At 34.3% G+C, this 14,548-nt stretch overlaps 1 protein-coding gene across 1 annotated transcript; it reads left to right on the top strand.

The window, feature by feature from the left end:
• The first annotated feature begins 514 nt into the window (after positions 1-514).
• LOC110104110 (protein CHLORORESPIRATORY REDUCTION 6, chloroplastic-like) lies at positions 515-2,684 on the top strand. Its single transcript, XM_020833085.2, has 4 exons — positions 515-713; positions 1,496-1,609; positions 1,691-1,899; positions 2,478-2,684. The coding sequence occupies exons 1-4, from the start codon at positions 515-517 to the stop codon at positions 2,682-2,684; spliced, it is 729 nt and encodes a 242-aa protein (XP_020688744.1).
• Positions 2,685-14,548: the final 11,864 nt, after the last annotated feature.

Below are 14,548 nucleotides of genomic sequence, written 5' to 3'. Positions count from 1 at the left end.
AGAACATCCCTAAGACGATTAATGGACCAATTGCCATCAATTATGAAATTAGAGATTTTAAGAGAAGTTGTATGAGAATTGAAATAAGTGTCAATAAAGTCAATACTCAACCAATCATCCTGCCAAAAATAAGAGGAACCATTATGAATCCCACATTTAATACTAGAATTTAGTAATCCCCCATTTATTTAATATTAGAATTAGTTTAGTACGTAAATAACTTCCGTACATTTTTTTCGAGTAATTAAGTAATGGGTGCAATTCTCCAATTTTAAAATTATGTGTATGTAAAGTCAAAATTATCTTATTTATTTATAGGTGAAACAATTATTCTATTTATAAAATCTTTAAAAAAAATTCATAAAAAGAAAATATGTTAGTAGCATACAAACAAATTTTTTTGAATGTTTTGCACGTACCCAGGATTACTGGCCACGAGCTTTTGCGAGGAGATAACGATGGCTATCCCGAGTAGAAGAGGTCTTGCTCCCCGCTTCCGCTCCCATTATCATCGATGTCGCTCGCGGCCGTCGCCAGTAACCCCTCTCTTCTCTCATGTTTAAGTGGGAAAAACCCTAGTTTCAGCTTCAAAACTTTGCTTCAATTCCAACTCGCGTCCTCTTCACAAAATCGCTCTAAGCTTGATGTTTCGCTCTCCGTCGCTTTCAATCCTTCGGGAAATTTTGATCTTTCTTTAACTGGAGCTGCTGAAGGTAATCAAGCTCTTTATTTTTTTTTTCTTATAATTTGTTCTATGTTGTTCCTCCTCTCTCTCATGATGATTAATTGAAATTCTGTTTGTAATTGGGGTTATTCATTAGAAGCAGATTTGAGTTTTTGAAGATTAGTTCTTCGTACAGATTAGAAATTCTGTGTGAGTCATATCAAACAAAGAAGAAAATTGCTCTAATATTTGAAAGGTAACAGCAACTCCATTTAGATAACAATGTTATCTATCACAAAATATCATTTTATCAAGAAGAAGATTGAAATTATGTGTAATTGGTGTTGTTCATTAGAAGGAAATTTGAGTTTTTGAATAGTAGATCTTAGTACGAGTTTGAAACTTTGTGCGAGTCATATCAAAAAGAGAATGAAATTCCTCTAGTATTTGAAAGTTAATAACAACACCATTTAGATAGCAATGTTATCTATCACAAAATACCATTTTATCGAGAATGATTAAAAGCACTTCGGAAGGTAGAGATGTCATGGTTAATGAAATTAATAAAAATTCTCCCCACCAACAAGGAATGATAATGCACCACCAAGGAACCTTTAGAATCCTCCATTGGCAAGTTTTCTCGAGGAAACAAGCTAAATTCCTGCTAATATAGTTCATTTCATGATCTTGTAGATATGCTCCTTGTCTGTCGGGTTTCTTAAAACTCCTTGTCATGTATTTAATGATGTTAATTCTTATTGTTGTACAAGTGTTATCAGTTTACTAATCTTGATTACGAGCCAAGTTAATTGCACCTTGTTTCATCAATAGATACCCAGAATGTTGCACCTCCACTGCCTTCAACTGAGGGGCGCATTGAAATTGTCATTAATAATGACATCATTCGACAACTTGATTTGTCCCCCATTTTTACAATCAATGGAGGTACCTCTTCACTAACAATAAATTAGTTTGGCAAATAATGTATATATATTTTTGTTATTTATTCATTTCCTTGAACTTCAGCTAAGCCAACATTGATTTTAGAGAAGACAGTTGGTTTCACCATCAATTATGAAAGGGAAGACCCATATGACAATCGTGAGCTATCAGAATTTCCTGATATTAGGCTTTGGTTTGTGAGGCATGATGCTTTGTTTCCCTGGTTTTTTGTAGTATTGGACTGGAGAGCTGGAGAACTTGCTCGATATGCGGCAATGCTTGTTCCTCATCAGGTAATCAAATTTAGCTTAGAGAATGAAAAATAAGTTATATTTTCTGCTAGTTTAACTCACTTTGATTGTATGCTTAGAGCTTTAAAGGTTTTTGAAACCTAATCAAATTGGCAGTAAGACCATTGCCATTAAAAATCAACCAATATTTTTAGGTTTGTTGTGTACTTTTGCATCATATTACACAAGCTTTGGTGAGCCAGAGAAACATTTTGAATATTTTCCACCTCAGAGTTTCATAATCTTCATAGGTATCCCATAAGAATGAATAGAGCTATCTTACATGATTGAAATATTTTTTCGCTTTTACAAAAATTTAGCTTAGTATGCTGACAAGTATGAGAAAAATATTATGCAAGCATTACTGGATAAGTAGCAAGAAAGGCAAAGAAATGAGTGAGAGAGAGGCACATAATAAGAACTTACTCTTTATCGCACATGTGGAACATTTGCTTTGAACTTACAAGTATTACACCCAAAAATCAAATGTTCCAGTGCCTTGAAATTTACAGTCTTTTTTCTACAACTGCCTTGCTTTGCTTAACAACGAGCTTTCTGATTATGGAAGGAATTTATGACAGATGAGCATGACAAAAGGCATCGTGTTTAACCCAGAGGCTCTGGAGTTGTTAGTGCTGAACAAGGTATTTATTGTGCATGCCTGGTTGAAGCAGCAAAAGATCCCAAAACCTGAGCCGAAGACAAGTGACATGGCCAGAATGCTTGGCTTTGGAATAGGGGAGGAGTTCTTTAACTTGATTGAAAAGCATCCAGTGAACATATCATAGTTCCTTGGAGACCATACAATGATGCTTCTTTGGATGTTCTCAGTGTTTTTGGCTTGCTTGCATTTATTACAATAGAGTATGAGTTAGCAGAACTGGAATTATTTGAATAAAAATTTGAAATGTTGATGGAAGTTGTAGTTGGTAGAAGTGAAAATATAGAAGAAAAGAAAAGGAGCTAATTTGCATTCACATAAGTGTAATTCACAAAAGAAGCCTTGGCCACCAAATAATTTATTAAACTAGTGTATGGCTGACATGGGCTATTGTTTGTACTTCTAATGCTTGCTGCAAATATGTTTTATCCAAATTGATGTCTTTTAAATTTCAATTTAGGCAAAGTTCAATGAAATAGCTATGATTTATATAAATTATGAGGCTAAATTTTCAAAATCCCATAAGCTTATTTGGTACATTTTAGTGCAAACAAAATTTACTTAATAGTAGAGATTGTTGTGAACTGCAAGTTTATTTTGTCTTATAAGAACTATCTCATGGGATCTTGACTTAGTTGTTTATGCCATTGTTATGGTAAGTGATTTTTCAATGGATCTCTTCTTGTGATTTTTAGGAAGCTATGGAAACTCAAATATAATCTTGACACGTTGACTCTCGAAAGGCTTCTTTCCATTCAAATTCTCTCGTATCGCATATTTTGATAGAAAGTGTATGGTGTTGACCTCTAAGTATTAACCAATAGAACAAAAAAAGAGAAAAAGCAGCTCACCTCATGTCCGTTGAATCCCGGAATCACGTCGATTCGGCGCCGAACTGATCAAATCCCGCAAATCCAGACGACGTTCCTGGCGAGATTCCTGCGGCCTGCCTCGGTCAAACGACCCCTCGCGTCGTTAAATACTGCACCAACTGAAGGCTTCGACATCCACGATCGCTGCAGCTCTTCCTCTCCCGATACCTCTCCTCCTCTCCCGTCACTGCCTCCACTCCTCTGTCGGAACACCAGCGGCCACGAACTCCACCTCTGCCCACTCGCAAGCTCCACACACGACACTCTCTGATCTCTCCCACGACTCCTATTCGCAAACCCCAACCTTCCCCGATCCCGTTAAAGCCACAGCCCTCTTCTCCTTCCACGAAGAGCTCCCGATCTCCCCTATCTCACCACCTCCATCTACGCTAAATCCAGGCCGCCCCTACCTGTCCCGATTCGGTTCAGAAGCCAAACCTCCAGTCGGCCGAACTCCCCTCCTCCTGTCCCTGCCCTGTTCCGCCTCCTTTCAGCCGCAGAGAGAGAGAGAGAGAGAGAGAGAGAGAGAGAGAGAGAGAGAGAGAAGGGGAATTTGTAGGATTGTCAGTAAAATTAGTGCTCCCTTTTTTGTTGATCACTATATAGCCCCCAAATCATGTATTATATTTATTAGAGTGTGCTCAAAATATCCCCCTTCTTCCCTTTTACTTGAGGAAATTCTTTATCAATCATAATGTCTATAATGTCCTAAAGGAAATTTTATATGATTGGAATCCTTCAGCTTGCTTGGTTTGTAATATTTTTGCTCATGATTATGATAGTTGTTCCACACGCCATAGCCACCAATGTTTTCCATCATACAACCCACCAAATAGGAAAAGATCTTCATGATTGTCCAATGCTTAGTAAGTAAACTTCTTCCACTCTTAAAATATTTTATTTCTGTCAACATCAAATACCTTACAAGTCTACCAATGCCTCGAATACATCCCTACTACTCAATGTCAATCTTATGCAACTTAAATCTAGACTATGCTACCAATCCTTGTCATGCCTTTATCTTCGCCGCTTAAACAAAGTGTTGTCATATTATGCTCCTTTATCTTGTCAATGATCATGTTCAATTTGAAGTTCTTCATTGTTGGCCTCGTACTTCCTAACTCTAAATTTAAATTATTCATATTTTACATAACGCTCATAGCTTGAATTTGAGGGCCTTTGTATAGAGGATAAATTTTTTTAGTGCAACAATTTTCCGCACTTACATTATATAAAATTCTTATTCTTATTCCAAATCAAAATCCAAATTTACAAACTACCTGACCCTCTAACCATAAGAGGATGTGAAGTCTTTGTCAATATGGATTGTTGTGATAATGTTGAGGGTCTCCCATATGTTAGAATTTGGATCAAATTGGATGCATCAAAGATCTAATTTTATTCTCTTATAGCTTGCCTCAACTTCTCCTGACAAGGTGGATTTCTTTGGCTCCAAAAAATTTAGAATACTTTGATGAAGATTATTAACTATATTGACATTTCCTGGAGAATTTAGGGGACATCAACTCTATTAGAATTCTTGAGGGAAAGCTTAGAGATAATATTGGACCTTTGAACAAGTTAGGCTTCATTTGGGATGACTTGCTTACTGTTTTTTAAATTAGCTTTTTAGTATAAAAATTTTTAGTTCAAGAAATTTTTTACTAGAAAGTCGCTTTATGAAGCAATAAGAAACATGTACCAAATGATGTCTTAGTGAACTTTAATGATCGCATTTTTCAAATTGATCTCAAGGATCTTCCTAGTTTTGGTCTATCTAATGCTTGGTTGAATAGCTGATATGATCTTCTTATAAGATCTAAGCTAGGTTATGTGTTCATTAATTCCTGATGGATTGATTTGTTCTCATGCTCTTCGTATAAGCTTCTCTCTCAAGTCTCTATTAAATATTCACCTCTAGTTATCTACAATGGCATCAATTCGTCAAGTAAGCATAGATTCATCTTTAAAGAAGTTTGGACTCTTTGTGATAATTATGGAGAAGTCATTTACAATGCATTGAAAGGCTATGTTTTAGTGATATGGTTGTTGTTCTCCATACAAATGTGAAGGCTAATATTTTTGCTCTCAAATATGCTTATGAGAATAATGCACTTAAACATATAAGATTGATAATCTTAAGACAAAACAAGCTTAGTTTATTCTACTTTTTGTAATCCGGTTTCATAAGAAACCAGGTGAGAAACTGGATTTCTATGCTCCGGTTTCACTTCTTTTAAATTTTTTTTGTGAGCACAATTCTTCTGCGTGTTTACGTATTAAACAAGCTCATTATTATAATGTGCCTTTAAAAAAAGAATTTTGGGTTTCCCTAAAGCTAAATCATCATTGTTACGCAGCTCATATTGGTCTATTAGTTGGGAGCTTTAGCTTCCAACAAAGAGATCTTGGATTTGAATCTTATGTATGTGATTTGTGTAAATTTGTCTTAATTAATCTAATTTCCAAAAAAAAAAATCAACATTACCAATTATTAAATATTAATTATGAGTTGGAGTGCTAGCAGCGGCAAGGAGCGAAAGCTCCTAACCAATCGGCTACGCCTTCCATTCGCATTCAAAGTCTGCTGCAGTTTTTTACTTTTATTTCTTTTTTGTACTTTGAGGAAATTCTGTACTATGGTGTGTGGTGCGGATTCAAGTCGAGAAATTGGTGTTTTGTTGCTTATGAAATAGAAATGAGTACTCTGAAGTTTTCAAACTAAATTTAAGTTTAGTTTTGACCTTTGAGAGAACATTTTGAGATTTTCTAATTTATGAGCAAAATGTTGTCTGATCACTCATTTCCGAAAGAATTGTACAAAAAAATCCTATTGGCCATAATATTTGTTAGTTCTAATGAGTTTTGTGATTGATGGAAAATGGATGCAGCGTCACATATTCTGTTCTACCTCAAATAAGAACAATAAACAGTGCAAAAGGCTTCTAATGTCCTCCTTTAATTTCACCTTTCTTTTTTTTTTTTTTTTGTGAAGGTGTGAAACATCTTTAAGCAGAAATGGAATGAATATTGGAGACCAAGAAGGTCTAAGAGAAAGGTGACACCTTTTGTTTCCCCTGATGGTGCGTACGTAGCACTAGCTTTTCGAAATCAGCTTGTTAGCAGAAGGATGATGATTACATGGAGCCATGTGGTGTTTATAATGGTAAGTAGATTTTGATGATTTCCTTTTAAAGCCTTAACAGAAGAAAGTATGATAGCATGCTTTTTGGATGGTGTATTGTTTTCTCTTGCTCTTGTCTTCTTTGTTCTTCATGTGGACTGTTTCAGTAAAATGTCAAAAATGTTCCCTCTTTTCTATGGTTTCATTCTTTGAAGTTGATTTGTTCTCTTATGAAATTCAACTAATTAGTAGGAGGCGTGAAATTCATTTTCCTTCAAAAATTAAAATATGGATAAAACTTCCATCAACCCAAATATCTGTAATAATGGAAAAAAAAACTATTAGGATGGCTAACTGTTATTTTGCAGCTTGAGCTGTTACAGATCGCAAACTCCTACTGTTGACTATAGCATTACTTTTGTCAGGTACTACAATAGATTCAAGTACTATTTTTGCATATCTACGTGCTCCTGTAACTCTCTTTTTTACTCTTTTTTCTTTCGGTGTGGTAGTCAGTAAAATTAGTGAAAGAGACATTATATTAGATACAAAATTTTGCCTTAAAGTTATTGTAGAATTTCCTACATTCTTGGTTTCATCTTTTGAAGTCCTGCATAAAGTCTTAGCTACAGCCTCTAAGTGGAAAAAATTATTGGAAGACCTCATTGAACAAATTCTTGGAAGTGATCTTTTGTGCTCTTTTAATGTGAAATTGATACTTTAATTATCTTGAGTTCTGTAACTATAAGATTTGATTCCACAATTTGTTAATAAATTGTTTTTCCGTTAAGGTCAAAATGGATTATGTGATTGATTTTTTTTTCCTTTAATTTATTCTTTCTACTTTAGGCATGTGCATTTTCTGCACGTGCATGCTACCTACGTCCTTAAAATTTCTATTCATTATTTTGTGCAATCAGGTGATGACAGGTTAGCTTTTTTCACTAATGGAGCTTGGATGGAACCTCAGAGCATTCTTGGGGTCATTGATGACATGTGTACCTTTTATTTAATCAACTCAGTCTTCGTTTGTTTTTTTGGTGCTTTTGTAAAAGACAGTTTTAAAAAACATTAGTTCAGAAAATGGAGTTTTCTAACGGAGAAACATATGTCAAAAGCTTTCTCAAAACTGCAGAAAAATGAACAAAAAAAAGAGTTATTGAGAACGTGATTTGACGAACCAAACAAAAAAAAAAAAAATTCTTCAGATTCCAAAAACGGAAAAGGCAAAAAAACGCTCAAACAAACAAAAGCCTCAAATGGGAGGGAAATAATGAGGTCGAGTAGGAGTGAATTAAAATTGACTGCACCCATTATTGAATTGGTTGTGCTGGATGATGTCAACTCGAAAAAGTCTTGCATATAAGTAGAGCAATGTTTTGCATTTGCATTTTAAGCCTTACATTTTCCATTTCATGTTGGACTAGGTATCTCATCTATTGCTTGTGTCTATATTATTTTCAGTCAGCTCATTGCATTTCTGATTTCTCTTATGATGTATTTTCTTAGAGGATTTTGACAATCTTAAAACACTCGTAATTTAATGGAGCAATACTTTACATTGCTAAATGAAATGCAACTTTTTAGCTTCCATCTCCAAAACATCTACTTTTTAGCTTGTTGAAGTTCGATTCCTAGAAGTCAAATATTTAGCAGAATATGCTTTAATTTTTCATTCTTTGATAGTAGTTTTGAAGTTAAAAACAATATGCTCAAATGTGTACTTTTTAATCACTTATCACAGCCTTCCTTTAAATGCAAGATGAAGCTGTTCTGCCAAGTTGCTGACTCATTTAATAACGATTTAAAGTTTTCTATGAGCTTATTTATCAACTTAAACACTGAATATTTGTTCATGCAAAAAAACCATTTTTTGTGCATGTTTGCCTAAACAGCAACAGTGCCTCATAGAACTTAATGATTCTTTGCATCTTGGAGTTATTTTTAATGAAGATGATCCAGGCGTTTTTTTCTCTCTTTGCTCTCTTATAGTTGGCTCTTTAAAAACTAGGACAACTTATTTTAACCAGATGTATGCATTTTTTGTTCGTCATGTATTGTTCTTAAACAGGTTCTTGCATATAAGCTAACACATTAATAGGCGTGGATATATCATTTTCATCTGTATAGATGATATTTTTATTTTTATTTTATGAGGTTATTCTTTTTAAATTTTTATTCAGGTTTTCAGCAGAGGAATATAGCAATTTCCGTCCTATTCCGGTCACAAATGCTGCTGTTAATCTTGCAGAAAATGGTAAAATTGGTGCTCTTAACTTGCTTTTCAAGCGTCATCCTTATTCGCTTTCCCAAGATATCTTGCATGTTTTGTCTGGAATCCCCGAAACTGTCCCCGTCCAGTCATATGTTCAGCTCCTTCCTGGAAAGAGTCCACCAGCTACCATTGCTTTAAGAGAGAGAGATTGGGTTGAGTGTGAACGAATGATATCCTTTTTTGATAAAATGCCTGTTGGGACTGAGAAGCTTATACAAGTGAGGACTGAAAATATCTTGAAGCTTTCTGTGGGTTTTGTTTGGCCATCAAGTGTTGAACTTGTTGATTGGTATACTAATAGAGATAGGAATATTGATTTCATGAGTGGCCAGCTTGAATGCTGTTTTGCCTTGGTGGAGTTTGCCTGTCGCAAGGATATTTTAGAGTTGCAACAATTCCTGGAGGATATCACATACTTACATCATCTTATTTATGCTGATGGATTTTCTCAAGATTTAATGATAAGCCTTGTTGAGTGGGAACGATTGCCAGACTATGAGAAGTTTAAAATGCTGCTTAAGAGGGTTACAGTGGATTCTGTAGTAGAAACATTGCAAGAAAAAGCTATTCCATTTATGCAAAAGCGATTTCACCCTGAGCAAGTTGAGTACATGGAACAAAAGAATGATGAGATTGGTTTCATGCATTATAATGGAGGTGATTCCTTTTTAGTTAGATGGATGAAGGAGATTGCATCTGACACAGGCTAGATACTTGCTTAAAAGTCATTGAAAATGGATGTCGAGAGTCTCCAGTTTGTGGACTTTTTAAGGATGAAACTGAAATAGTAGAAACAGCATTAGAATGTATATATTCGTGCACTCTTACAGATCAGTGGAATGTGATGGCATCCATCTTGTCAAAGCTTCCACGCAAATCATTAAGAGAGAAAACCTTTAAGGATATCACTCCGAAGCATGGCAATCTAGGTTCCCCAAGGTTTTCTTACATAAGAAGTCACCTTTCAAAGCCAGTGAGGCAATCTAATCTATTAAATTGGCAAGAGGAAGACTCTGGACAACATATTTCTGGAGGCATTGATCAGTTAGTTTCTTCAATGGCTGATGATAACCTTGAGAAGAGAATAAAAAATGCTGAAGATCATGTTGAAGTTGGAAGGCTGTTGGCATACTATCAGGTTTGATGTTTCCTAAAATAAGTTTATTTTTTCGAGACCTGATCGAAAATTGCATTTGGTCTTGCACTATGCCCACCTCCTCTAAAAAAACCTAGAAGAATAAAGGTGGAGAAGAATTTCATCATGGATTTTGCTTCATGATTCTATCTCTATTGGAACAATTCGCTATAGCTACAAGCCCATATTTTTCCTTATAGAATGGAGCATGTGATAGACCAGCCGATTTGATTTGCAGTGAATTAGGAAGTTTCCTAATTAAGCGGGAACTATTTAGGAAGGTTTTTAATCAAAGGGGAATTGTTTAGGAATATTTTAATTACAATTGGGAATGAATTATTTATGGCAAGAGATCTAATTTGAATTCAAAATCTTAGAGGGAATTACTTAGGGAATGGAGGAATGAAGGGGAATTATTTAGGAAAGTTTTAATTATAATTGGGAGAGAACTAATCAGGGAAATAAATCTAATTTGAATTCAAATTTGAGAGAGAATTATTTAGGAAAAAGGGGCTGATTTGGGAGGGAATTATGCGAGCCTATTTAAGACTAACAATAGGATGATTTCAGGATTATATTTTGAGTTTGCTGAAATTAGAATTTCTTAGATTTTTTGGGCTCTAGCCAGAAGCTAGGGATTTGGGAGAGTCAGATCTTTCTCTCGAATTCAAGATCTAACTGTATATTGCTATTTTCTTTCATATATCTCATAATAAAAATAGTCTTGGTGTGTTTTTCTTCCTAATTTCTTATTGTCGTTCGCTAATTTCAAAGAAAAGTGCATCTACTTCCTATCAAATTGGTATCAGAGCACGATCCGGGTACCTAAGGTGGGAAAGAAAGGTATAATTATTGGAAGGGGAGATCGGAAAAGTGAAATCTGATTTTGTAAAGATTTCAAATTTCGAAAAGCTATTTTCAGCCATCCATGAGAAGATCGATGAGAAATTTGCCTTCATGGAGGAGATGATAAAGAAGCTTCTTGAGGGCCAAACCAAATTGACAACATCGAAGGTGAGAGCATCGTTGAACGGACAAGAAAATGGGAGAAACCCTAATATAGGTATAAATGAGGGAGATTCAAGAGGTGAAAATTTATGGGGAAGAAGAGGAGAGACTATCTTTGAAATCACTTCCAAGGAGGGGGAATGGTGAAGTAGTAAGATTTTTGGTGGAATTGCATAGTTTGGAAGAAAAAGAAGATGGAGAGAAGATAGAAGCAATAGACATGGTTCAGCCACTCTTACAGGGATATCGAAAAGTGTTCCAGCTAGTTCATGGGTTGCTTCCTCCGCGGGAACACAAACATGATATCTTTTAGAAGGACAGAGTCTCATATATCAGTGTTCGTCTGTACCATTATCCCCAACTATATGAGAATGAGATGAAGAGATTGAATAAAAAGATGCTGGAGGAAAGAATCACTCGATCTAATGACAGTCCAATTTTTTAGTCTAGTGCTATTAGTCTAGTGCTTCAACAATAGTTTCCTTCGTTCCAACTTGAGGACAAGGTGGTACTTTGAGAGGGGAGTATTGATAGATCGACTGATTTGATTAGGAGGGAATTAGGAAGATTTCTAATTAATAGTGAACTATTTAGGAAGGTTTTTAATCAAAGGGAACTTATTTAGGAATGTCTTAATTACAATTGGGAAGATTATTTATGGAAAGAGATTTAATTTGAATTCAAAATCTAAGATAGAATTATTTAGGGAAGAGGAGGAATTATGAGGGATTATTTAGGAAAGTTTTAATTATAATTGAGAGAGCATTAATCAGGGAAATAAATCTAAATTAAATTCAAATTTGAGGGAGAGTTATTTAGGAAAAGGGGACTGATTTGGGAGGAATATATGGGGGCCTATTTAAGGCTAACAATAGGATGTCTTCAGGATTATGTTTGGAGTTTGCTGAAATTAAAATTTCTTAGGTTATTTAGGCTCTGGCCAGAAATTAGGGATTTGGGAGAGCTGGATCTTCCTCTCGAATTAAAGATCTAACTATAACTTGTTGTTTTCTTTCATATATCTTGTAATAAAAATAATTTTAGTGCGTTTTTCTTCTTAATTTCTTATTGTGGTTCACTAATTTTGAGAAAAAGTACATCCATTTGCTATCAACATGATAGCAAAATTTTTTGAGTACTCAATGGAAAAGCTAAATTTCATTAGAGTACACTAATTTCACTTTGAGTGAATATCGATGGAACTTGATAGACATGATTTTTTTTTTCGGGTTCAAGCTTTAAATAAAGGATTAATATTATGCAAGTCAATGAGATCATAATTGTGCTTCCCACGATTCACCTTTTTTAAACATACTACTTAGGTCTCTAGCAATTTTGAGAATTTATTTTGTTCTAATAGCTTAGTTCTTGATTATCACGTAGTTTCTTTTGTGCTAACATTTTTAATTATAAAATTATTTTTGCTTGTGTGGATTTTTTTTTTATTTTTTTGTGTAAAGTTGAATAACATTAACTTTTATGACAAAAGAGAAACTTTCATCTTTTATTTAAGATTGACCTTTAAGATGAAGCTTTAATTTCCTTAAAGATCCAATCTTGTTATCTTTTTGTTTTGTTGTGGGTTGAAGAGGCATAATATAAAAAATTAAGTAAAATAAAATCTTAGGATTAGATGGGGGCATTTAAAAAATACTAATAAAAATATTTATGACAGTATGATTCAAGATTTTAAGATTTGGATTGTGCATGAAGAAATTAATGTTATATGAGAAAAAAGTAACTTTCGATATTAGAAATATTGCAAAGCATATGCTTGGAGTATTAAAAGAAAATGCTCATAATAGTAAAAAATAGTTGGTGTTGGAATCAAAATATGCAAGATAAGATAAAAAATAAGAAGCTTAGTTATAAAAATTATTTTAGATGTAAAAGCTTGGAAAATTGGAAAAGATATAAGGGGGATCATAAGGAGTTTAAGAAAGTAATATGCGATGAAAAGAATATAATTTTTAATAATTTATATAATAGATTAGATGTTAAGGAGAGCGAAAGATGTATGTATATGTTAGCGAAGAAAGAGATAGGAAAAGAAAGAATTTAGTTCAAGTGAAGTGCATTAAGGATGAAGATCAAAATATTTTTAAATTAGAAGGGGATATTTAAAAGAGGGGGATGAGATATTTTGATAAGCTTCTCATTGAAGATTGTGAGAATACAATTGACTTTAGTGACCTTAGCATCCTAAATAAAATAGAGATTTTTATTTTGATGCTCGTATTAGTAAACTCCAAGTTAGAGAGGCTTTAAAGAAAATGAAGTGTGGAGAAGTTGTTGGACTTGATATTATTCCGATAGAGGTGTGAGAATGTTTAGAAGATGAAGGAATTTCTTGGCTTACGAAATTTTTAAATATTATTTTAATGACAAAAGATATAGATGAGTGGAGGAGTGTGTTGGTTCTCATTTTTAAGAATAAAGGTGATGCATAAGTATGCGCAAATTATAGAGGAGTTAAGTTAATGTGCCATACATTAACATTATGGGAGTGAGTTATTGAACATATGTTATGACGTGATACTAATGTTTCTCAAAATCAATTTGGATTCATGCTAGATAGGTCTATTATGGAAGCTATACATTTATGGAGAGGTTTGATGGAGAAGTATATAGAGATTGAGAATCTGCATATGATAATTATTGATTTAAAGAAAGTATATGATAAAGTTTCAAAAGAAGTGCTTTCAAGAGTTCTAAGAAAGAAATAAAAGTTAATAATGCATATATTCAAGTCATTAAGGGTATGTATGCAAGAGCTGTTTCTTGTGTTCAAACACAAGATGGTTTGACAAAGTATTTTCTTTTTCAGTTGTATTACATCAAGGATCAGCCCTAAGCATATATATTTAATTTACTCATGGATGTTCTTACTAGACATTTACAAGATAATGTAACTTGTTGTATGCATTTTGCTGATGATATTCTTCTTCTTGATAAGACTAGAGAGGGAGTTGAAGGAAACATGAATCATGAAGGTCAACCTTAGAGTCTAAAGATTTTCGTTTGAGTAGATAAAACTAAATACATGAAGTGTAATTTTAATAGCAATAGAACTAGCAGGGGGATTGTAAGTTTATGCGATCAAGTCAATAAGAAGAGTACACGTTTTAGATATATTGGGTCTATTGTTCAAAGTGATGTTGAAATAGATGAGGATATTGTTAGTAGAATTCAAGTTGGATCGTTGAAGTGGAGGAATGCATCGAGCTTGTTGTGTGACAGAAAAGTGCCCCTCAAACTTAAGGGAAAATTCTATAGAATGGTGGTGAGACCTACAATGGTTTATGGCACCGAATGTTGGACATTAAAAGACAAACATAAAATTAAGACAAGTGTTGCAGAGTTGAGGATGCTCAAGTGGATGAGTGGTTTCACTTTTAGAGACAAAATGTGAAACGAGTGCCCGTTTAAGAAATAATAAAAAAAAAAGAGTTAAATCCTTACCTGCTCTGCCATCCCATGTCGAGCTGTTCGCTTGCACGTCGCGGACACGACCGCGACACTTCTCCCATGTCGCCTGCATGACGCATTCCCGTCGTTAAAAGGGAGAGGCAGGCGA

This window comes from Dendrobium catenatum, unplaced genomic scaffold (assembly GCF_001605985.2).
Source record: "Dendrobium catenatum unplaced genomic scaffold, ASM160598v2 fragScaff_scaffold_166, whole genome shotgun sequence".
In the NCBI taxonomy this organism is placed as follows: Eukaryota; Viridiplantae; Streptophyta; class Magnoliopsida; order Asparagales; family Orchidaceae; genus Dendrobium; species Dendrobium catenatum.
Note: the sequence above shows the minus strand (reverse complement) of the source record. Positions and strands in the feature narration are given on the sequence as shown.